Here is a 25,773-nt window from a genome sequence, read left to right as displayed (position 1 = left end):
TGGCGCGGGATTTGAGGGTGTAATTCAACCACAAAACGACAAAATTGTTGTGGAATTTAAAAGTTTAAAACAAACATGAAACATGTCACAACGTACGACCAAAAAACACGAAAAAAATATCTTAGGACGGTTTTTCTTTCCTAACTATATCCTTTCAGACATTTTTTTTGACGAACTAAACTTATAATTCAAAATCACTTACAAAAGAGCATGCCACTCTCGACCTTGTACTGGAGTCAATGAAAATGAAGCTTCAAACAGTGTGCTTCTTACATCAACTACAAAGCCTTAACAAGAAAGAAGATCAACTTGAAAAATCCCAATAACCGAAAATGTTAGTGAAAATATTTGAGTTTTTAAAACATTAATATCAAAAAGTTAATATCTAAAACACTCATTACACCGAGGTATATACATTTCGTAGAGTGAAACTATATGTCCAACACAAATAAATTTTGCTAGGATAAACTTTTTAAAAGATAACTCTGATATCATATTAAGAAGTGAATTTTAAGCCTATTTAACTTAATATCACAAAATCGACGGTTTGTAAAATAAGATTTGCATCCACTTATATACTATGAAAGTGTCTTATTTTTAGTCAATATGAAACTTACAAGATTTTTTCATCACGCATTTGAAGTAATATTTGTTATGGTATCTAAATTTTGATAATGAATTTATTTTCTAAAAGTATGTTAAGAAAAGAAAAACGTATAAATTGTGATTTATTTGATTTTTAAATGATGTGAGACGTATATTAGATATATTATTCTCAATTAATTAATTATTAATTATAATTTTAACACAATAATAAAAAAGTAAATTTTTTTTTATTAAGTAGTTTAGGATTGGTAGTATCTAATCTAATGTAAAAGCATATGGAATGAAGTTCAGTTCACCTGCCTTTTTACAATGATGCTGCTGCTCGACAACACAAACAGCATAAACACAAAGGTAACAAACTCAACCACTGAGGTCCTACGTTAAGTTATCAACTCCTTAAAAAATTGTTGCAACGAAGGAAACCCTTCCTTATCCTCATAACATGTTTACCTATTTTTTAATCAATTTCTCTCATCATTCCATATGCCTTTGAGACACATGTTTATTAAATATATAAAAGGACACATTTCTGGTCAAACATAAGAAATGACAAGTACTCATTGATAACGAAATTACATTTTTATTAAGTTTTACGAGTCTTATAAATGAATATTTGAAGAATCGATAACAAAATTGTAATATATTATAATATAAGGTTCATCGTCGATGTGCATTTACAACATTCAGGCAATAAGCTACTAATATCTATTACTTTTAATCTCTTTAGGTTTAATTTATTACAATAATGCCTAGTAATTCGGGAAGAATATGTTTATTATTGGTGAAATCAAAAGACAATAATGTTTGGTTGAAAAAATAGACATATAACCAAATATTCTGTATGCTTTCAGCCTCTTCAAAAGTCTCTTTTATCTGCACCTTTAATTTCTCCGATTATTTATTGAGATGTTTCATTGATGTAATTAATGAAAAAAAAATATTTATAATACATGTTAATCCTCTCCTCACATTTGCTCTTTATTCGGCTACGTATATTCCCACTTTGCAGGTGTTTTTGTTTGTGCGTTAGTTACGGCAAAAGTCACGACCAACACTTGGTTTCTCAGTACAAAATTCATAACCATTCTTTTATTTTCTTTTATTTTTATTTTTCCCTCCTTACCTCTGCTGCTTACATATTTTATTCCAAATAATATTATTTCTGAAAATAATTTATTAACAGGAAAATAAATGAAATAAAAATAAAGACAGTTGTGTTAGTTGTCTAACTAAACTTGCAGTAGAAATTGTAATATTTATAGTAGTCATCATTGGCATTCTAAGAGAGAGGGTACAAAACATTGAATTAAATTAAAAATTGAGGTTTATTGATGTGATGATATAACATTAGCAACCGATCCAATAAAAAGTTAAAAATAAGAGACTTAAACTAAACCAATTGAAAAGGTTGAAAGAAAATAATGGAGAAGGAAAATAGAAATGAAAAGAGTAGGTTGTATAAATATAGGAAACATTCTAACGCTGGATATTGCATGCTTCTCTCCTCTTAAATAAGCACCCTTCACGCACATACCATTTTTGAAACCCTTTATTCTCTGTCATCTCCTCTGCTTCTATTCTGCATCCCCCTTCTCTCTCCTCTGCATTCCTCTGTTTTTGCTCATGCCCTCACCGATGAAAGCTGGATTTTCACGACCCACAGATTTTTACTTCTAACTTTCGAGTGCGGGCACGGGCACGGGCTTTTGGATTTCGAATAAACACTCCGGAAGCCCTGAACTATGCCAAAATAAGGTAACATTTCGTTATTATTTTTTTTTTCTGTTAAATAACCACCCCTGTTTCAGGTGGACAACACACAGAACAGAACGCTCAACCGGTAATATAGAAAGAAAAAGAAAATTTGACCAGAGAAGAAAACCATGTTGTTTTTTAATTATTCTGTTAATTCATGTGAATGGATATTTTATTTTTTATCTGTTTACGTTGAATGAGAAATGAAAGTTTTAAAGACTTTTTTGTTTGTTTGTATTTTATGCTTCTGCTGTTGCTCTGTTTGTGCAGAGTTCAAGAAGAGGGGTGAAATAGAATAGAAGAAGTAAGAAATGGCATTAACGCGTAGTAACGTGAAAGAGTTTATAAGCGATGGCGAGGCATCGCCTAGGGCGATTCTGGAAACCCCTGTTTCGGAAACAGAGTCCGAGACAGATACGTCGATAGAGAGCGGAAAAGACGGTTACATGTTGCCATGGAAGTCTATGGTTGACGTTTTCAAGTTCAAGTCTGTGCGAAAATTAACTTCCATTCCTTTGCTTTCGGTGAGCCATGATATCTCTCGGAAGGGTTTGACCAAAAAACTGGCTCGTATTCGAAGTGCCGAAGACGGCATTGATATTGGAGATATTCCCGCCAAACCCTCTTGGAGAAACTTTGATTATGAAGAGTTAGCAGCTGCTACTAAAGATTTCAGTGCTGGTATGAGCTAGATCCTCTTTTTTCTTTTCATAAATCGCTGAAAGTTTCAGTCTCTTTTTTTAGATAGTTCATATTATGGATCTTGTTATTCGGGGGGGTGAATCCATCCTCCACTTTTGCAAGTTGTTTGGTATTTATTGATCAGTCACCATTAGAAGAAGAAAAAGGGCAAGGATGAATGCGATTTGTTTCTATTTTGGTGTGCCTTTTATAATTAATTTTTCAAATTTCATTTTTATCACAAGCATAGACTCTCGTGCCATTAGATAATGTATCGTTTTCGCCATAACTTTTATCGAATGGTTCAAAATAGTTTCTTTCTTGTGAGGAAGAAATGTAATGAGAATTTATATTTACCAACTTCGTCAAATGAATAGGAAAATGAATTCCCAATGTAATAAATGCCAGACCCTGCATTCTTCTACTTGAGATGAGGCATCCCTCGTGGGATGCTACAAAATAATTGGTATGTGTGAGAGATTTATTGTTGAAAAGAGAAACCAGAAAAATGGGTTTTTAAAGTGGGTTTAGAATTCTATTAATTTATACAACATGGTTGATTCTTGTATAGTATTATGGTTGATGGTTGATGGTTGAAGGATGATGATGATGACTTAGTGGTTGTAATTTGGCGCCATTAGCTTGGGAGTTGGTTAGTGCCTAACTTTCCCTTGGAAACTGTTGAGAGTAGACGAACTTTTTGACCAAACATAGGGTTCCTGTTTCTGCATGTCCAAAGAAAAGGACATCTATTCTCACATTAATATTCTTTACCCTTTAGTGCAGATTGCAAGTGTACGCTAGATACTAAAGTCTGACACCAGGAAAATATGAATAAGATTTATTATGTTCTGTTAAGTGTATCATTAGTTTAATACTATCAAACTATTAGGGTACAAAGAAGTATTACACTGTTACATAATCACATGCCTGGGTATGAGGTGTGTACTTTGCCCAAAAGACAGTACTTTAATTAAAGGCAATTTTGCCATTTTCTGGTGCTTTCAGTTGTCACTTGTCAACCACATTGAACAGTGTCCCACTCTTTAACCTGTGGGATTGGGCAGTGTGTCCCTCGAAAACTGGCATATCGTGTGACCGCAGTTTGCAAGAAAGTTACTTCTCACTTGGTTTCATCGATAGCACATGCATGAGCCAAGCCATTAATAAATTTGCTATTGTAAATTTGTCAAGGGTACGGCTTCGGCTTTGTTCACACCTTGTATCTTCCAAAACATGTTTATAATGATGTCACAAATGTGGTTGCTACATGTCATATGTTTGATAGGGACATTCTTTTATGGTGCAGGAACTAGTGTTAGTTGTTTAGTTTGTAGTTAGTTATAGTAATCAGGCTTTATGATATGCATTTTGTCTGTTTGTTTTTTCCATCTAAGATAAATATTCATTCAACCTTATAAGTTTTTATCCGGAATGTCCCAAATCGTGTTTCTTATAAAGAATGACCCCACTTGAGACAATGTATAATTAATTTGCGGAAAGGTATTGCCTTTGGGTTGAAAAATCTCAGCTTTTAGTCAATGATGAAATAAGTTTAGTGGAAAAAGCCGTTGTCTAGTAGTTCAATAAGAAGCCAGAGTCAAGTAACGTTTCCACGTTGGAGTTAATTTCAACGTGACATGGCACTCAAGTCTAATACTATTCAACTTAGTACTGTGGCTGATAGGTGACAAAATATGCTTCTGGGTCAAAGTCTTAAATTCCACGGGATGTTGTGACCCTTTGAGATTGTCCTCGTGGTCCTATTAAAGTAAAATGAATATTTCATTTTGGTGTTTCTCATAAAGAGTCTTTATGTGCCTGAATTCTGAAACTGTACAATGATACTAACATGTTACATGGTGAATAACAATTAACCAATGACTTTTCGTTTGTTTTAATATTGTTATGTATGACTTTTTAGAGAACTTGGTTGGGAAAGGTGGTCATGCTGAAGTGTACAAAGGGTGTTTACCTGATGGTCAAATTATAGCAGTAAAGAGGCTAATGAAGAATGAAAAGGACGCTGCAGATAGAGCTGGTGATTTTTTGACAGAGCTAGGGATTATTGCACACATAAACCACACAAATGCAACGCACCTTGTTGGGTTTGGGGTTGATGGAGGCCTCTTCTTTGTCCTGCAATTAGCTCCGCATGGAAGTCTCAGTTCTTTGCTTTTTGGTGCGGAGATGAATCCATTTCTTTCTTCACTTTTCATGTTTTCCTTGTTCTATTTTTCATTTCTAACAAAGAGGTGTTGAACGTGTCAGGTTCTGAAGGCATGGACTGGGAAAAACGATTCAAGGTAGCTGTTGGAGTGGCTGATGGATTGCATTATCTCCATAAAGAGTGTCCAAGGCGAATCATTCATAGGGACATCAAGGCCTCCAACATCCTACTAAACGATAATTACGAAGCTGAGGTACTGTGGCATCAGCTTATGATATAAACTGAATTTTTCTGATTATTTTCAATGCGAAGAAAATAACCTGCGCTGTCATAAACTGCAGATTTCAGATTTTGGACTGGCAAAGTGGCTTCCAAACAAATGGGCCAACCATGTTGTCTTCCCAATAGAAGGCACATTTGGGTTAGTGTTGTAGCTTCATTGACTCACATTTCCTATTGTAACCATTTTCTTTCGGTTAAAAACACTGCATGCATGAAATTGTTGGTTGCAGGTATTTGGCTCCGGAGTATTTTATGCATGGAATTGTTGATGAGAGAACTGATGTATTTGCATTTGGAGTTTTACTGTTGGAGCTCATAACTGGCCGTCGTGCAGTTGATTCAGATAGTAGGCAAAGTCTTGTCACTTGGGTAAGTCTTCATTATCCTTGTATCCGTAGATAAAACTTGTTACGTACAGATACAGATAATAAGTAGATACTTCAATGCGGCATACTATTTGTACCTGTGGGTATCCTCTTCATAGATGCTTCTATGTTTTTGGAAATTTTGTGAATATTTTTTAAATAGGTATCTGGTAGATTGGTAAAGGGTCGGAATTTTTTGTTGAGGTGTGGGTTGGGGTAGGCACTATCAATATCCGACCCAATCTGTTATCATCTCTACTCATGATGGAAGATCCAAATTGAATTTCCATTATGAGTGTAACAGGCCTCTAAAATGGATGAGTAACAAAAGGTTGGAGATGTTTATGTAATCTTTGCTTGCAAAATCTGCATTTATTGTGTTCAGGCGAAGCCACTGCTAGACACACGCAATGTAAAGGACATAGCAGACCCCAGATTAGGAGAGGCATATGATCGTACAGAAATGATGCGTGTCATGGTGACAGCTTCGATGTGTGTCCACCATGCATCCTCCAAGCGGCCATTCATGAACAAGGTTAGATCGAAAAACAGTGTCGTAACATTTTGTATGATGTGAAACTAACTAACTTGCATCATTGTTGAGTACATAGGTTGTGCAGCTGCTAAAGGGTGAAGAGGCAATTATAGACATTAAGCAGACAATTGAACCAAAATCTCAATTGTTAGAGGCATGTGACCTAGAAGATTATACTTGCTCAAGTTACCTGAAGGACATGAGTCGCCACATGCAACTGATCATGGAGTGATCCTTCTTCAGTAGTGAGATTTGTTGTAGGAATGGAGTGATATTTATATAGCAGTGTGAGTGGTTATATCCAAAGTCACAAACCCAGCAGGGCTTGTTATTTAGCATCAACTTGTAGTGAGTATTGCTAAAGATGCAACTCAGTTTTTGACTTTGGATTATTGCTGAGAACCATGGTTTTCTCAAGCAACAATTTAATGTAGAAATGTTGCGCAGCGGAGTTAGGATAACTTGTTTACTCTGCAGCGCCTTTCAGACATTTTCACCCATACGTAAATATAGTCTCCATCAATTATAATTTGTCTCCTTTTTATATCCTCATGATCAACAAGTTTGGAAATACAAAACTCATGCTTCATCACTCTGTCATACCCTACACATCGAAAGCTTAAAAAAAACTACACACATGGTTTTTGATATAAATCACTTCTTGTCACTGTTGAAAATGATATTTAATATATATATATATATATATATATATATATATATATATATATATTTGGTCCATTTTAGTCGTAATTCAGACCAAAAACAATCTTCCGCAGAACAAAAATTGTAAAAGAATTACCACAACCTGTGGCCATGCAATTTCTGTTTTTTTTTTCTTTTAATTTTTAGCCAAGAGACAGCGTGGGTTGAATGGTAGAATTAGTTTGGTGTTTGTTTCAATAGTTATATATCTAATTTCTAAAATTGATAAATTTAGAAGATTGATTATTTTTTAAAGGGCGTTATTTCCATTGTATTAGTATATATTACTTGTTGAAAATGATACTTACAATCATTTTAAGAATATTTTTTTAAATAAAATAAAATTGACAAGAATATATTATGAAAAAAATTCATATTTTTTATTAATTTTGTTTTGAATTTTTTTTACAAAATATTTTGTATAAAATATTTTTTTCAACAAATTTTATAAAAAATATTTACGAATTTTATAATTTTGTAAAAAATAATTACTCACAAAGAAATTACGTACTAATTAAGATTTTTAAAAAAATAACATGAAAAAGTCTTATAAATTTTTACAACAAATTTACAAAAAAAAATTATGTAATATAAAAATTTTTAGTAATCATAATAATAAAAAACTTTTCATAAGGAAAATGTCAGTTTTTCACACTTTTATCCCAAGAAGAAACAAGGAATATAAGTTTTTGAAGGTTAAAAATATTCTAGCAAGTATTAGTAAAATTTGTATGATTTTTCTTCGTACAGTCTAGTATTTTCCAAAAATAAATTGGCTTTCTGCTTGTCTTATTAGTTTTATTGTAGGGGGGCTTCTCCCTGCACCTCCAATGATTTCTCCTGTACCCTCAAAATTTACTTTAATTCCATCTTTGACCATGGTTAAAAAATGAGTTACTATTTTTTTTACTGCAGTGCACCCCAAATATCTCCGTGCCTCACCGCACTGCACCCCCAAAAGCAGATTCCCTGCACCCCCTGCTCTTGGAATCTTTGACCTTAAGCTTTTTTAAGGTGCAGGACCTCCATCCTCCACACACTATCCCCATTCTCCCTCTTCTCCCTCTTCTCCCACACACACAACACAGCACCCACCTTCTCCCTCTTCTCCCTCTTCTCCCGACGCCATCCTTTTCTCTTCTCCACACACCATTCTTCTCCCCAGGCAACCGCGTTTCATCTCTTCCCGCCGCTTCTCATTTTTCACGGTACGTGTGTATTTTGATTTTAATTGATTTTAGTTATAGGTTTGAATGTGTACATCTTCGCTGTTTTGTCTTGAACCTGCTTTGGAAATAGTTTGGAAGGTGTGTTGTGTTGATGTCTGTGTATTTGAGAGATGGTTTTCGAGTTTTTTTTTCTTTGCTTTAGGAAACGGATTGTGGAATCCGTTTCCCCTATTTTTTTTTTTACAAAACGGATTGTGGAATCCGTTTGGGTTTTTTATTTGTTTTTTTTGTTTGGAAACGGATTGTGGAATTCGTTTCCTTTTTTTTTTCACAAACAGATTGTGAAATCCGTTTGGCTTTTTTTTTTTGGAAACGGATTGTGTAATCCGTTTCCTTTTTTTTATTTTTTTTTCAAAAATGGATTGTGAAATCCGTTTGGCTATTTTCTTTTTTTTTGGAAACGGATTGTGTAATCCGTTTCCTTTTTTTATTTTTTTTTTTGAAAAACGGATTGTGAAATCCGTTTGGCTTTTTTTTTTGGAAACGGATTGTGTAATCCGTTTCCTTTTTTTTATTTTTATTTTTTAAAAAACGGATTGGCTGAAACGGAACCTAGAATCCGTTTTGGCTGTGTTTTTTGGTTTTGGAGTGAAATGTGAAATCCGTTTTATCATTTGATTTACTTCTTTAATTTTGGTTTAAATTGGTCTTCAATTTGTGAAATTCAACCTACACTTATAGTTCTTGATTTGTTTTTGTTTTTACGAGTACAAAAAAAATGAAAGATGAGGGCGAGTATTACATAAGAATATTATATGCAACACGAATCAAAGAAAAAGAGTGAATGCTATCAAAAATTGAAAACATATTGCATGCTGATATTCATAACTGGTGCATGATTACAAAATTCACCAATCACACAATATACATTCACTCACAATTGTACGTGGAAAAATCAAAATTCATGGAAAACGGATTACAGAATCCGTTTCACAGTGTATGAAACGGATTCTGTAATCCGTTTCCAGTAAATTTTGCTTTTTTTCGTCAGACGGGTTTTCTAGTTTATGAAACGGAAAACACAAGCAAACAGAAAAAACTTTACCTCCTAACAAGCTGGTAAGATGGTAAGAAGGCTAACCTGGATGGGAAAAGATAACGCACAACCAACTTCTTTCAAAGAACCAATGACACAACCTTCAATAATAACACAATGCAAAAGCAAAGTAAAGATATGGACAAAATAAACATCATTCCTTGAAAAAAGAAATAAAAGTGATACAAACCAGAGGGACCACCACCACAATGAACGAATGAATGAAGGACAGGGACCACGGAATGAATGAAGGACAAAAAACTCTAAGGGACCACGGAGAAGAGAATGAGAGCAAAAGCACTGGGATGGAGAACAACGAAACGCGAGAAAAATACTAAGAGTGAAGTTTTGGGGGTGCAGGAGGTTGGTGACGCAGTAAATGAAATTTACTATCCCAACGAATTTCACCCACTCTCGCGCGAATGATAAATAAGGGTATAAAGGTCTTTTTTGGGGGTACAAAAGAACTGTTGGAGGTGCAGGGAGAAGGCCCCTTATTGTAGTGGACTTTTGAGTCTGAGGCCTCGTAACTCGGTTTTCCCAAAATATTAGACTTAGAAACAGAATTTAAGCCTTTTCTTCCTGCACTCAAATAATTTTTAACTGCACCTTCAAAATCTTAAAATGGCATCGTACTCTTTGTAAAAGTGACATTCAAATTACTTGTTTAAGAAATCTTCTTGGAACAAGTTTTCTGAAATTTTGGAACAGAATTGTGGAATAGAAATCCTGAAATACATATGAAATGCATTTCAAAAAGAAACTCCAGAACAAACTTTTCATACTAACTGAAATAAGTTTTTAAATAAGCTTTTCAGAATAAAAACCCTGAAATATAAATGATAGCTTTCGGAATAAGTTTTCCAAAATGCTTTCTTTTTCTCCTATTCTTCCTCTCTTAGGGTGGAGTAATGAAGGATAGTTTAGTCTTTTTAAATTAGTATGAATATGCAGTTAGTAATAATGGTGGTATAGAAAGAAAAAAAAAACAGAATTGAAAAGTCTTCTTCTTAGAGACACTATCGTACCGTGGGCAGCGACAAATAATAGGTGTCCATTGGGCCTAAAATGAAATATGTGCCGCTATTCTCTCTATGTTTGGTATTATACGCATTTATTTATTATTATCTAGAAGAGTACATTAATAAATAGGTTTTTAAATTTAATAACATTTCTCAATGGTTTCTTTTTGACATGTCATTCTCCCTATCTTGAATAATTTAAAATGTAGCCTGTGTTATTATTTAATTAAATATTCCTTTAAAAAAAGGTGAGCCTTCTACGGTTACTTAAGTAGCATTTAATAATATGCAAGGAAAAAACCAAAGAACGCACATAAAATAACTTTTATTCTGGATTTGATGCGTTTAAAAAAATAAACTAATTGAAAACAATTTATTTTGGTTCCAGTTAAAATGGTGAAATGAATAAAAATATAGAATAGCACAAAATATTTATTTCGTTCTACGTCATCTTAATTTTTATGATTATTTTATATTTTTAAGTTGAAACTCCTTTAACGGCAATATAAAATATCTAACATCATAAATAATTTTGAATATCTGATCTGAGATGAGAAAACAAACAAGAGAGTATAAAAAAATTTAATGAAATTGATATAAACTAACATAGACGCCGAAAAAACTGATATTAATAAAATTTGACCCACTCTAATTTCTTCTCCGTATTTATTTGAAATATTTCACTTGTACTTTAAAATTTAGAAAATGAATATTTGTACCAAAAATAGGACATAACTGGTAAGATTTTTTAACTTTAAGTTAAGAGTTTAGTTTTCATCTTATGGTACAGTTAATAAATCTAATAACTGATGAAAGATATATATTCCTTGAAATAATTTTCTACTCTCAATTATCCAATTAGTATTCAATACTTCCTGACCAAACAATTAATAATAACACTATTAAGACTTCAAGATTTTGTTAAACAAAGTGGATAAAGTCTAAGAAATTAAGATCACCAGACTCCAGTTAATCAACATACGTTATTTATTTTAGAAATTAATGAAAGTTATTATTATCACATGAAGATAATGCAGAATAATAATGAATTAACGATGGAACGTGTTTCAGAAAAGTGTTAAGAACAGAAATTCGAAAGACGAAGAAGAATTGGCAATTAAGGTAATTTAGCAAAGGCGAAGATACAAAAAGATAAGAAGCATTTCGGGAATGGTTGTGCAAAGATTTAGATGCACCAAATATTTCTGATTTCTTGAGTAATTAGTTACATATCCAGCATTCTACTGTAACTAAGATTAGCGAACTCAAAAACCTGATTTTTTTTGTTTCTTAGGAGCCTAAAGGTGTTAATTATAGAGGAGAGCTAAACTGTGCCAGAGACTATAGCTTTCTGATTTGTTAGCATAACCAGGAAATTAGCATAAGATGTTGTAGTTGATTGATTAGATCGATTAGATCAATAAGACTGGTGAGGCCAAATGAAGAACTCAGCTGCGGTCGTCGCCGGTGGAGGAAGTGCAGTAAGCCCAGTTGCATTGCCGGAAGTGACGGTGGAAACTGCCGTGCCGGCGTTGGAAGGATGAAAATGTTGGAAAAGGTTGTGATGATAATACGCTGCCGAAGAATCAAAGGGAATTCCACAAGGGATTGAAGCAATAGGCTGGTGAATGGCCGAGAAATTTATGCTGCCACTCACGTTTCCACACGGTGGATTCTGCTGACTGCTGCTCACACCAACTTTCTGCTCCGATTCAAGGGAAAGCTTCAAGCGTTTCGCTGCACCACCCACCGGAAGAGCACTCTTCATTATAGCTTCCACATCGTATCTGTTCATCTCAAAATTGGTTACTGCGTTTGCACCTCTGAACTTTATTGCAGCAATGTCATATGCCTCCGCCGCCTCCTCTTCCGTTGCTGTTACAATGTGAAATCGGTTACTTCACCACACAACAACACAATGCTGTGAAACTAGACTAAATCTTAATCAACCAGTTATTTTTTATAACACGACAACTACGGAAGAAAACAAATATATACCGAATGTTCCCAGGTAGAGATCTTTGTTTCCAGCTACGCGGCCAATTCTTGCTTGCCACCTACCCTGTTGATGATGCCTGCATGATAAACTTACTAGTGTTAAAACAGAATCGAACACACAAATATGTTGTTGTTGTTATATAGTTTTTTAAGGTTTAAACTCCAAACCTTGTGACACCTCTGTATATCGAAGCTCCCCTAGAGAAGCCGCTACTTTTCCTGCAATAGTGGGAATTCGAAGTTTCAGTAACACCATAGAAGAAGTACTGTGATAATTTTTTAACAAGCTAACTCAAGCAAACCTTCGCAGTGATGCAATAAATTCTTGCTTCGTTGCATGCTTCATCTCCTCCAGTTCCTTTGAATAATTGGACACCTGAGAAAGGAGGATAGAAAATAAGGTGAGTGATGTTTAGTTACGATACTAAAGCATGCATTCTTTTCATTCTTGTCACGTTAGTATGAAGATACCATACACACCCTTTCTTGAACTTTTTACATACCAAGTAAAGCATATTTCTTTCAGTCCAACCAATTTGTGAAAAGAGAAATTTTTATATATAGAAGCGTATTAAAATATGAAGGATTCCTTGCGTAGAGTGTGTTGTTTGGTCCCACCCAAAGGTTTTTATGAGTAGGATTTCATGCAACTAAGATCTATCAAAACTGAATACAAGAAAGAAGTGACTGCATTACAGGGAAGTTGGTGGTAGCAGTGGGACCCCAGTACTTTAGAGCTGCCAAATCATAAGCTCTCGCGGCTTTTTCTTCCTTATCGTATCCACCTGATGATAACCATGACAATGGGTTATGTCACAACCATCTCTCAAACAAGAGAAAAAGTTAAAGATATATTATTAAGCGTTGTTCAACCAAATCTAAATGAAAAGTACTACTTACCCAAATAAACTGTACAAGAGTCAAAAAGTTGAATGACAGCCAGAAATGCACCAAAGTCCCGTTCCATGCAAAGGAAAAGCCAAAAATATCAAACATCAGCTAACGGAATAGTCAAAATTATCTGCCAAAAATTACTTTTCTAACCCAAAATGCAAATGGCCCAAAGAAAAGTGATCATATGCTCGCCAATTGCCACTGTGCATGCGCACAACCCAACCTTTTTTTCTTTTTTCTCTCTCACGCCCTTTATGGCTGCTAGATAGGATGAAAACAACTGTACACTGGATTAGATCCATCGACCCCATCCTCTTTTCCTATAACAAGGACTAGTCGAATTTTATTTGTACTAAAAGGTTGTATCTACGAACAACATTAATTTAAAGACAAAAATTGATGGTATCTGTGCAAAGTGATAATCAAATTTTCCTTTCAGGTTAATAAAAACCTCAACAATCATAGTAAGTAGATAGCTTATAGTCAAAGACATATCCCGGCATTAAAAAACACACCGAAAACAGAAATGCCGAATTGCCTATTTCTCATGGGAACGGATTGTAGACAAATCGCCTTTTTGCCGTTTCTTTATCATCTCTCGTCCAATAAAGAGACAAGGTAAAAAATATTATTGTTATTTGTCCCTGCAACATAGAATCTAAGAAATCCCGTGAGTTTGTTTCAGAACATTATTCTGAGATGGGGGCCAGAAGCAGTGTCTTAAACGCTTCATAGCTACAGTAGAGGCTCCTCCTTGTTAATGGAAGCAAGTACAAATCTCAATATGGGAGTGATGGGTGATGTGGTCAAACACGGCTTTTGCCATTTCCCTGGCAAGTGGGAAAGCAAAAGCAAAAGATAAAGCCCAAAGCCCTAAGCCCTAATGCAGCATATCAGTTATGACTCATGACTAATGAGGAAGGGGAAGGACGGATAGATAAGATACTAGACATGAAAGCGTACGGAACAGGGAGAGAATGCAGAGAGAACAGCGATGAGAGATTAACATGTCTGACCAGACAAGAAAGCAGAGACACCCGACTCACAAGGAGCAAAATGGCGGCACATCGGATCAAATCAATTGAAAGAAAAATGCAGAAACAGTGAAGTAACACAACAAGTACTACCACCGTAGTATATATATGCATATACACCCATCAGTCAATCATAAAAACCACTGTTCACAAAGAAACCCCAGGTGTCCTACCCCACTCCAACCATTAACTGCACCTTCAATGCATGCAAGCCACTTTTCACTGCTATACCATCACACCTATTCCTTCATTATTCTTTTTTTTTCTTTGTTTTAAAAAGAACAGAGAGAGATAGACCTTGACGCCCTTTCCTGGCTTGACCCTCTCTTCTGCAACTGTTGTCCCAAAGATGCGCTTCATATCTACCTGTCCATCGGTGCCTGATGAAAAAAAAAAAAAAAAATTAAAGGAAAATCACAATCTAACATGAAATAGGCCAAATTTATGACCTTGACCTCTCTCAAGCCATTGTCAATACTCCGCATCTAAAATCGCTATCTTGGTATATTTTCACAAGTAGACAAGAACTCGCAAGCTACTTTTTTCAACTTCCCAAAAGATCCTTTGGGTAAGAAAAAGAGAAACCTCATTTTTTGTAGCACAAGCACCGTTCACACACAACCCAACAAACAAAAAACATAAAGCAGTAATGAAATGGATAGATTCAATGATAATATTGGATAAATGAAAAATCAGTGTACCTGGTGACACCTCTGTAAATAGAAGTCCGCTGGCCGAAGGTATCCACGATCTTCTTCGAGCTACCGGAATCTGCTGCCACGACGGCCTTCTCAGAGCTCTGCGCGACAGCCAGCGAGAGAGTGCCGGTGGGACCACCGGAAAACGCGGCAAACTCGTTTCCAGAGGACTCAACAGAGTGAGTCCCGAACTCGCTGGGTTGCACTTTTCCAATGGATGCCGAATCATCAACCTCGGAGCCAGAGTTGGTAGAAAAAGCTTGAAAACCAGCAATGGCCTTGAGATCCTGCTGGTCGCCAAAGTACGCAGAGCCATGATGGTGGTCATACATGTGAGTCAGCGATGAGTCCTGCGTCTCCGTCTGGCTGTCGGAATAACGCATCACCGCGGAGGAGTCGCCGAGAAAGTCCTCAAGCTTTGGCGGTGGCGCGTGGCTGACACTCTGCGACTGGGAGGATTCGACAAAACTGACGTCGTTCTGGTTCAGATTCTGCTCCATCAGCATCTGAGGTTTGAGGTTCCCGTTTCCCCACCCTGCACACAAAACGAACGGTTTCAGCGATCTCTCACGTGCGCTTGTTTTCTCGAAACAAGCAAGCAGTAACTAGTAAGTAAGCAAGGAAGTAAGTAAGTAGTAAGTAACTACTATATATTACCGTTGGTGTACAAGTTATCGAGAAAGTAGTTGTGCGAGTTAGTTGCGGCGGAAGCGGCGTCGTATTGCACGAACTGAGGTTCAGAGGTTCGGAGCATTTCCATGGGGGAGAGGGAGAACGATAACCAGTTAGTGGCACGTGCCATTGATTGGTATAGGGATAAGAATGGTGCAAAATGAAGTCCTGAGAATGAGAAAAACTTTCTGAAGAAGCAGAAAATGAGTAACAGTTGATTGAGAGACAGAAAAAAAGGCTTAATAAGGGGCCAAAACTGAAACAAACTCTTACTCCGGAGAGAGGCGTTACTGGTTGAACAGATAGTTACTTCTTCTCCATGTTAGTTTTGATGGATTAAAAGCAGAGAATAAACCAAGAGAGAAGCAGAAGAATGCATGCAAGGTTGGGTTGCTCGTTTTCAGAGGAATGGTGCGAGCAAGAGAAAGAGAGAGAGTGTGTGAGGGTGGTGAGTTGTTTATATAATGGCAAGAGTTTCAGCGTAAAGGCAGAGGGGGGTTTTTGAGAGAGAGAAACGGAAGGGGAAGAAATAATAAAGAAAGAGTGGAGAGAAGTGACTTTTGGCTCTGCGCGGAAGAAAAATTGTCTGAAACACGTCCGCGAAAGATCCGGGCTGGGGTGTTTGATAGGGTTGGGTTGGGGAAGGGTGAGAAATTACGAAAGTGGGGTTGGGGTACTTGGTTGTTTTTTAAGGAAGGGAAATTAAATTGGGTTTGGCGTTTGACACACTTGTCTTACATGCAGCTGTTCCGGAAATGGTTTGGGTCCAGTCGCAAAATTCAAACCCGTAACTCTTGTTCCCCCACTTCCTCATTCAGCCAACCAATTCTGTCACTTTTCACATTCAAATACTGCTATTAACGAAGACCTGCACGAGACGGATACACATTATTTCCGGATTATATTATAGCTGCTAAACGTGATTTAATTATTCCTAATGTTTGATTATTTTATACCATAGCGTTTTATTTGGATTGAAAGTGTGGATTAATGGGAGTGGGAAAATTTTAATTGATTTAGCTAATGGAATACAATGAAGTTTTTTTTTGTAGACAAATTTGTACAGTGGGCAAATTTGTGCAGTGGTTGTACTGTATTGTTTGTGTTAAAAACAAATTTATATTTAACGCTGATAACTATTTTATGCCTAAGTTATATTGTTATTTTAGAAGTATACTTTTGAACATTAAATTAAATTAAAAACAAAATATAACTTTTATGAAATGTTGAAACCAAATTTTAAATTAAAATAATAAATTCAAATTGGTGTAGTAGTGTGACATCCATCTATCTATATCTATCTATTATAGTATAAACATACAAGAAAAAATAACATATAAAAAATAATTAGATTATAATGATTAAATCAAAATAAAAGAACCTATTCATTTCTTTTAAAAATTTATAGAATTAATTAAATTCTTGTTTTGAATCACCAACTCTTTAATAAAGTCACTCTTAAAAGTTTTGTAAAGATTCATATTTAATTAATTTTTTTAACCTTTGAACACTGTTCTAAATTTGGGAAAGAATTGAACATTTTAGTGGAGTTTGGGTTGTTTTATAATATTTAGCGCATGAAGTTACTACTTGATTATTAAAGATATTGTACATCAGTTTGATTAACCCTGACATATTATTACACTTAATTCACATTAATCATATTCATTTCTCTCTCTTTTTTTCATTGAATAAAGAATGAAATATGAACAGTCTAAGGTTATTGGTATAGGGATATATAACAAATATAATTCGCATTAATTATATTTATTTCTTTATTTTTTTTCATTGATTTCATTGAATATGTGAGAAGTCTATGTTATTGGTGTATGGATACATAAGTTTACACCTCTCCGACTATGTAACTTAGGATAAGGAACTGTATCATAGATAAAGCAACAACATACAAACAATTTAACATGTTTATGAATGAACTTAATGACATAAATTATTTTTTTCAAAACAAAATACCTTTAGTCCAACAAAAACACAATAGTCACAATTGCAAACAACAACATTACTGGAAAACTCAAAACAAACAAAGAAAGTAAGCAACTCATACCAAGGAACACAAGGACAAAGGAAGCATAATGTGAAGGACTGTTTTTGCATTCACAAACTTTTAGGAACACTTCCAACAACTATCTTCATTTGTATTGAACATGGCCAAACAATGCACTGTAGTTCAAGCAAGGTTTTTGACATGCAAAAAGAAAGAATAATATCACATAAAAATGAATATGAATGTTGGAGCAGAAGATTAATATCACATGCAAGACCAATGAACAACGGAAGTAAGAATATAAATGTAAACAAAAAAAGTACAAATAACTTTCCTATGATATCATCACACAAGTACGAGTGATGGAGAAAGCTATCCTCACAAATGTGTATAAAAATATGAATAAAGATACAAAGCAAAAATAAATAATCACAAAAAAGAAATAATAATTAGTTGTCATTGATTATAATTATGTTTTCTGGATAAATAAAAATAATAATAAACAATAGAATAATACATAAAATAAAATAATTTGATTTAAATTTGACTAATTTTAAAATAATTCATTTTAATATATGTTTTTTTTAACTTTTTATTGATTAATTTTTATAAATATATTTTTTCAATTCAAAATATACTTTATTCTAATTCATATGTTTAAAAAATATTTCTTACATCAAATTATTTAAAAAATATTTTATTAATTTTTTTAAAATATATTAATATAGACAAAAGTTATTTCATTAAATCTGTTACTTTAATTTTTCTTTCCTTTATGATCCAAATAATTTAGTACTTTTATAAATGTCATTTTTATTAAATAAAATTTAATGATTCAAAATATTATATTTTTATCCAGTGGTCTTTAATAATAAATTTTTTATTTAAGAGAATTGTTAAAAACATTTATTTTAATATATTATTAAGTTTATCGTTTTTTAGTAATTAGTTTAAAAGTTCCTTAATTTAGGTATATAAATATTTAAATCAGTCCCACTAAAAATATTGAAATCTAACCGAATTATATAATGTTTAAATATCAAGTCATTTATGTTTTATTTGATTAATGTGGATAAACAATTAAAATTAACATAAGTTCATTTAATGAATTTATGATTCACATTAATTGATGACAGACTTTAGTTGCATAAAAGTCTGACCGTTTATTATAATATGAAATATATGGAATAAACTTGATGAATAGTTAAATTACATATTTTTAGAGTTTCAAAAATATTTTGATGATAACAATTTTGTAGAAAATTTATATCCAAAAAAAAAAAAAGCTAATGTGTGTTCCACATTAATTCCTTACAAGGTGCATTATTTAAAATAACAAATATGGTGTAATTTAAAATTTTGTTAAGTATATAGAAGTATAATTTAAAGTTCATATATTTATAATAAATAATTTTATATTCATTCCCAAAAATATCTTTACTTTTATATAAAATGATAAAAATAAAATTACCTAGGTTATTATAAAAGTGTTACTTAAGTTATTTAATTTAATCAATATATTATTTTAATTTTTTAATTTTAATATTTTTAGAATAATATGATTATACATGGGGTGATACATCACTAGAAAAATTTGTATATTATTAATAGAAACGATCTTATTGTAACTAGAAAATTTTGTGACTAATTCAATTTTATTAACGAATTATTAACAGTAAAAAATTTATTAGGTAAAAAATTTATTGATAATAAGGTTATCAATATTATTGGTAAATTTCATAGTTAGTGGACAACTATCAATTATCACCAATTCATTGATAAATATTGATTGGTTATTACTGTGAGATCCTGGGTTTCAATAAAATTCTAAATCTTCTTTTTCTTTTTCTTTCTCTTCCTCTTCTTTCTCTCTTTCTCGTTCTACCTATGTCGTTGTCCTATCAACAGCCATTATTTCTAATAGCTCTAGTAGTAATTTCAGAAAATTTTCTTCTCACTTGTTACTCTAATACTTAAATAATAAATATATTCACTTACGCAAAAAAAATTAGTATTGTGTAATGATTTAAACAATACCTTAAGGATATCAAGAAATATATTAGAACTTATCACATCATAATTATCTTATTTACGAGTAATTTGTTATTTGTTATGCTTATTTTATCACTTATTATATATTAGTATATTTCTTTTTTAATTGAGAAGATAAACTATTTGTTATGCTTATTTTATCACTTATTATATATTAGTGTATTTCTTTTTTAATTGAGAAGATAAATTAAATTCAAATATATATAAGTCATTCACGTTTTTAAAACATTGATTTAAAATTTTTCAAGAATGTTACTATATTTTTTTTCAATCTCATTTTAAAAACATAGATGATAAGGACTTCGGTTTTTTTGGTAGCTGTTTCAAGTCAAAATAAAATTTCTCTATTTTGAAGGTATGTAATTAATATCACGAGAAGCAAAAATATCATCAAAATAAAATAATAGTATGAATTAAATAAATCTATTTTTAAATTAGAATAAGTTAATTATAATATCTTATATTTGAGACTATCATTTTTCTATTTTTATTGAAGTCATGATGGTATTAATTAAACAAAAAATAAAATATTTTATAGCACTAAAACTGTACATTCGGTTTTTATGAGTAAGAGTTAGTAAAAGTTACAGAATCATGAACTTTACTTATTGCGAGTATGTATAGAATTTAATAAAGTCATAAATGATGAAGAAATCCCGAAAACAGTCAATAGAGTAGTAATAGGTAAAGCATGGTTCATTGACAGTAGTAGTATTAATTAAAGTTGAATTGTGTGAAATTTAATGTGTAATTTATTGCAAAAAAGAAAATTGATAGTAGGATTTTAATATCTCCTTGAAAATAGTGTTTGTTGGTCAAAAGCGTGGAGAGAAGAGAAGGAAGAGAGTGCGTCCAAAGTAAGTTGATTGAGAAATAAACAAAGGAATCAGCTTTAGTGATTCTATGCTATGCTACAACTATTAAAAATGAACCTTAATTTTAGCAATGCTTCATTGCAGTTCAGCCTTTTTAACGGTATTTCTTTAAAGAAGCGCCTAATATATATGTCTATGAATGAATAAACCAAACCAAACACAAACTTCAATTCAATTTTCAGCTTTTTTCTGTGGCACTTCTCACAGTCAAACACCCCTCTATCTAGATAGACATCAACTCATAAACTTGTCTTCATTAGTTACACTCCACAACTCACCAACACAAAAAGACACATCAGCCATCCTTATGTACTCACCTTACAAATATTGATGTAAATTTCCACAAACATATATATTTTAAGTGTGAAATTAATGGTAGTTCGATAATACAATGATACAATATGTTCAATAAATAACTAATTTTGTTAGGATAGAATTAAGGATGATAATGTGGGTCGACCCACCCTGTTTTGGTCCGTCTTGGATTTGGTATATAAAAAGCGGACTGGGTGGTCTGTTCTGCCTAAGAAATGCAGACTAATTTCTCTCTATCGCTTAGTATAATATTTGATCCGTAGGTTTGCAAGTCAGCCCACATGAGAAATTATTTATTTTGTATTTTTTCACCAAGGAGTAGGATTTTAATAACCTTATTCTTTATTTAATTAAATTAGTAAAAATAAAAAATTCTATAAGCCTTTTTTTATAAAAAAAAGGTGATATTTAAATTTTATATTTCCTAATATTTAAGTACAGTATGTTGAAAATAAAAATGACTTTGATTTAGAGTAGAATAATGAAGTTGCTTTTGATGAATTAGAGAAAAAACTCTGATGAGCAACTTGCTGATAAAAAATACACATGATGTGTTGTGTTGATGCCACTAAATTCGAGAAATTTAAGTCAATGTAGGTTGACCCTTTATTGGCCTGGGCCACGAGTTAAGCAAGACAATCCTAAACGGACTAAAATACTCAGTCCATCCCAAGTTGCCATCTCTAGATAGATTTCAAATGACTCTAATAACAAATTTAAAAGTGGATTTAAGTCTAACTCAAAACAAAAAAACTAACTTATAAAACAATTTATCTGCAAACTTAATACTTATGTATGAATGAGAATTAAGCTTAACTTGAACTTATAAAATCAATTTACAAAATGAATTTTGTACTACCTTGTATATTATAAATTTGTTTTATCTATAGTTAGAATAGATCTTTGATACACTTATTCATTTCAAAACATATATTTTTAAACGTTAAATTAACAGTAGTCTGATAATAATGAATGATATAATAAGTCCAATAAATTACTAATCTTCTTAGAATAAGCTTCATATGGTTCTAATATCATATTAAAAAATGATTAAATCTAATTCAACACAAAAATACCGACTTATAAAATAATGTGTACACTCAATATATACATATATATATATATATATATATATATATATATATATATATAATTGACCATCTTATTTCTAGTTGATATTGAACTTTCAATATACGTACACATACTCTCTTACATGTCGAAACATATACATTTCATACCAAACATAAATAAAATATCCGATAACCAATAAAACAAAACTAATTAATAAAAAAATAATTTTATTTTTACTTATATTATAAATTAATCTTATTTTAAAATCGACTTATAACTTCCAACAAATTTTACAAATTTATATATAGTTATGTACCGGAAATTCGCTCTATTTAATTCCAAAACATAACAAAATAGAGATGTGTGAAGAAGGTACAAGTTCTTAGCTGAGTGTCTTTTCAATGTTTGTGTGCCCTGTTCATATTTGCAACTCTTGCAAATCTGTCGCTGATTTACGTGCGATTGCTGCAACAGTCACGGACATCAGCACCGCCGTTAGTCTGGCTTGCCACCGCCTCTTCTCCGATATGTAGGACTTGTTTTTCTTTTATGCAGAACCGAATGCTTATTGTTACCGTACTTGGTTATTATTATTATTATTCAGGGTATTGTCGTTGTCGATTGAGGAGGACAAAAGGTTGTGCTACATGCAAACACAACATAGCGGTGATGATCATGCACTTATCCACCTTGGACCAGAGAGAGAGCGTTGAACTTGAAGCGGTGTTCATCACACCCCACATTTTCTTGTTATTGGAGCCTTTTTCATGGACCAAACCTTCTTACCAAAAGGGAAAAGAAATTGTATATAAACAAATAAAATCAAATGATACCGACATAAGATGTATAAACTCTTACAATGAATGCATATTTTATTTCTGATGTAGTTTCTAACAATTTATTATTAAATTAAAATTTTATATTGTATTGATATTTTTTTTCAATTATTTCTAGAAAAAATTAATAACAAGATAAATTTAAAGGTATAATTTTTGTAATACATAATATATCCCTACAAGAAAATTTTAAAATAATAAGTAGATGTGTAGTCCAAAATATTCTTACCGATTTTAATTACGAATTTAAAATTAATTATAATTTTTTAAAACTATTTTAGTCACAAATAAAATATTTTTAATTTATAAATTAATATTCAAATTAGTTAAATTATTCTTTTTCATTAAAATTGATCAAAGGATTAAAGATTTTGTTGTAGTATATATACCAAATTAATTATCAAAATAAAATCATAAATTCATTTACATTTGTAAAAATATACTTAAAAATATAACTAATTTCTGATTATATTAATACTTAACATTCACGAATATATGCGTCATTAGTTTGTTGAAGATTTTTTGCCTTGCAAAATTACAACTTCCATCCACATCAACTAGTGACCTTGTCGTTGAGATAAATTATCAATGTCGGTTTACAGGTTTCAGAAGTTCTCAAAATTAAAAAGTATATGTATGAAGATTACGATGTTTTGCGTTTTGGAAACAATTTATGGTCACCTTTTGAAGTGGAAAACAAAAACTTGTACCTTCTTAATTAGCTTTGGCTAATTACACAATCATTCTTAGTCATGTTTATCCAAGTTGGGCATCAATGAGAGCATATCCCTGTTGAAGGAAAGAAACTTGTCGTACCTTATCGATTAGAATATATGTCATCATCGTATTATACTGAGTTTATAGAAATCGTGATGATGACTCACAATTCAATCAAACAAAAGTGAGTTTTTTCATGCAGGAAAACTCATATCATATCATCTAACTTAAAAGCCACTGAAACTTTTCTTTCCTTCTGCTTTATCGTAATGATTCTTCACCACCATATTTATTCTAGTTACGATGTTTCCCGAAAGAATTTATTAAAAGGGTATTCATATTCATATAACAACGTGTTTTGAATTATATCTTTATCTTTCCATGAAATAATGTTATAAGAACTCATTTAGGAATTATCTATTTTTCGTAATTTATAGATATGATAGATTTGTCATAATTATCTGATTTAATTTTTCATTTTTAACATGTTTCATGTGGAAATATTAAAATAAGTCAATCTAGCCTAATTCGATATATAAAAATGGTTTGGACAGGTTAAGTCTATATTTTTGTCAAAATTTTAACAATATAAAGAAATGATTTATTTTTTATAAATGAACTCACAAAACTGTATATATAATAATAAAACAATAATAATTAATAAAAACATCAAATTATATCATTATAATCTCTACTAAATTATTTTTTAATTTATTTATTAATTGTTTTCAAATTTACTGTTAGAGTTGACGTCTATTTCACATATATCTATTTTATAAAAAAATATATTAATATTAAATCGTTTTAATTACTTACAAAAATTACTTCAAATATAAAGGTAAGAAACACTTCAATTTTTTTCATTTGGTACATTTATTTTTTAATGTTCACTTTGTTCATGCAACCATGAACCGCGATGGCTTAAGTTGCACATTTTATTTTATATTTTCTTATGAAATATAAGTGAATATTAATTATAAGATTACATGCACAATTATTTAATTTATTTAAAAATTGGTGTTTACGATAATTAAATTAAAATAAAAAATAATTGATGATTCAACAGAAAAATATTGGAAAAAGTACTTCCATACAAAAGAAAAAAGTTAAAATATTCCGTTTGTCCTCGTTTTTGTAACAAAATCCCAATTTGGTCATCGTATTTTTATTAGTTTCAATTAGGTCCTCATTTTTGTAAATTAGTATCAATTAAGTCTTTCCGTTAGGAGAGAACTAACACCTTTAAGTAGGTGTCACGTGTCAGCTTCTCATTGTTTTAAATTTTTTTAATTTTTTTAATTTTTTTTTTAAATTTTTAATTTTTTTAAAAAATATTTATGCTACATGTCAGGTTTGTAGCGTGCCACGTGTCAATCTAATATGGTGACACGTGTCAAATTATTATATGAATCTCAATTTGGTCCTCATATCTGTTAATTTGATTTGATTTCAGTCCAATTTTTTTAAGAAAAATTTAATTTCATGTGTTCCAAATTTAGAAAAAATTTAATTTTTTTAAAAATGTAATGATGACACTTTATTACAAGTGATATTTCTATTACATATTTTTAAAAATATTTAATTTATTTAAATTTATATTTTACATTAAACTTTATTTAAATTTTATTTTAAAATTATAAATATATAGATTAATAAATTTATATTCGAAATATTTTTTATAATATTCTATATCAACAATATTTTAGAGTTGGCTTAAAAATAACAATTTTATAAATTCAAATGTAAAATTTTAAAATAATTTTATAAGAAATTAAAATAAATATATTTAAAATTTTAATATTAAATACAATTAATACTATTAAAATATTTAATAAAAATATCAATTTTAATAAAAATAATCATAACATTATATAAAAGTAAAATTTGATCTAAATTTGGAGTATCTGAAATTGAAAATTTTTTAAAAAATTTATGGACTCAAATCAAATCAAATTAACAAATATGAGGACCAAATTGAGATTCATACAATAATTTGACACGTGTCACCATATTAGATTGACACGTGGCACACTACACACACTACACACGTGACACGTGGGATACTTTTTTTCTTTTTAAATTAATTTTAAAAAAATAAAAAATTCAAATAAAAAATTCAAAAAACGAGGAGCTGACACGTGACACCTACTTAACCGTGTTAGTTCTCTACTAACGGAAATGACTTAATTGATACTAATTTACAAAAATAAGGACCGAATTGAGACT

The 25,773-nt window shown here is 31.6% G+C and overlaps 2 protein-coding genes across 3 annotated transcripts; one reads left to right on the top strand and one right to left on the bottom strand.

Moving 5' to 3' along the window:
• The first annotated feature begins 2,102 nt into the window (after positions 1–2,102).
• Positions 2,103–6,940, top strand: LOC114169346 (Protein kinase superfamily protein). Its single transcript, XM_028054470.2, has 8 exons — positions 2,103–2,361; positions 2,632–3,042; positions 4,967–5,224; positions 5,314–5,465; positions 5,554–5,633; positions 5,725–5,863; positions 6,245–6,394; positions 6,471–6,940. The coding sequence occupies exons 2-8, from the start codon at positions 2,673–2,675 to the stop codon at positions 6,624–6,626; spliced, it is 1,305 nt and encodes a 434-aa protein (XP_027910271.1). The 5' UTR covers positions 2,103–2,361; positions 2,632–2,672; the 3' UTR covers positions 6,627–6,940.
• Positions 6,941–11,545: 4,605 nt separating this feature from the next.
• On the bottom strand, positions 11,546–16,272 carry AIL7 (AINTEGUMENTA-like 7). Of its 2 annotated transcripts, none has more exons than XM_028059003.2 (10): positions 15,953–16,272; positions 15,665–15,867; positions 15,011–15,542; positions 14,607–14,689; positions 13,282–13,290; positions 13,078–13,166; positions 12,684–12,757; positions 12,550–12,600; positions 12,382–12,458; positions 11,546–12,258 (listed from the first exon to the last, which is right to left on the bottom strand). In XM_028059003.2, exons 2-10 carry the CDS (start codon positions 15,807–15,809, stop codon positions 11,801–11,803), a joined length of 1,518 nt encoding a protein of 505 aa, XP_027914804.1. In that variant the 5' UTR covers positions 15,810–15,867; positions 15,953–16,272; the 3' UTR covers positions 11,546–11,800. The 2 variants fall into 2 exon arrangements, with proteins under 2 accessions (XP_027914804.1, XP_027914805.1); XM_028059004.2 differs by having other exon boundaries at positions 15,665–15,847.
• Positions 16,273–25,773: the final 9,501 nt, after the last annotated feature.

This window comes from Vigna unguiculata, chromosome 2 (assembly GCF_037176805.1).
Source record: "Vigna unguiculata cultivar grain cowpea cultivar isolate G323 ecotype 2 chromosome 2, ASM3717680v1, whole genome shotgun sequence".
In the NCBI taxonomy this organism is placed as follows: Eukaryota; Viridiplantae; Streptophyta; class Magnoliopsida; order Fabales; family Fabaceae; genus Vigna; species Vigna unguiculata.
Note: the sequence above shows the minus strand (reverse complement) of the source record. Positions and strands in the feature narration are given on the sequence as shown.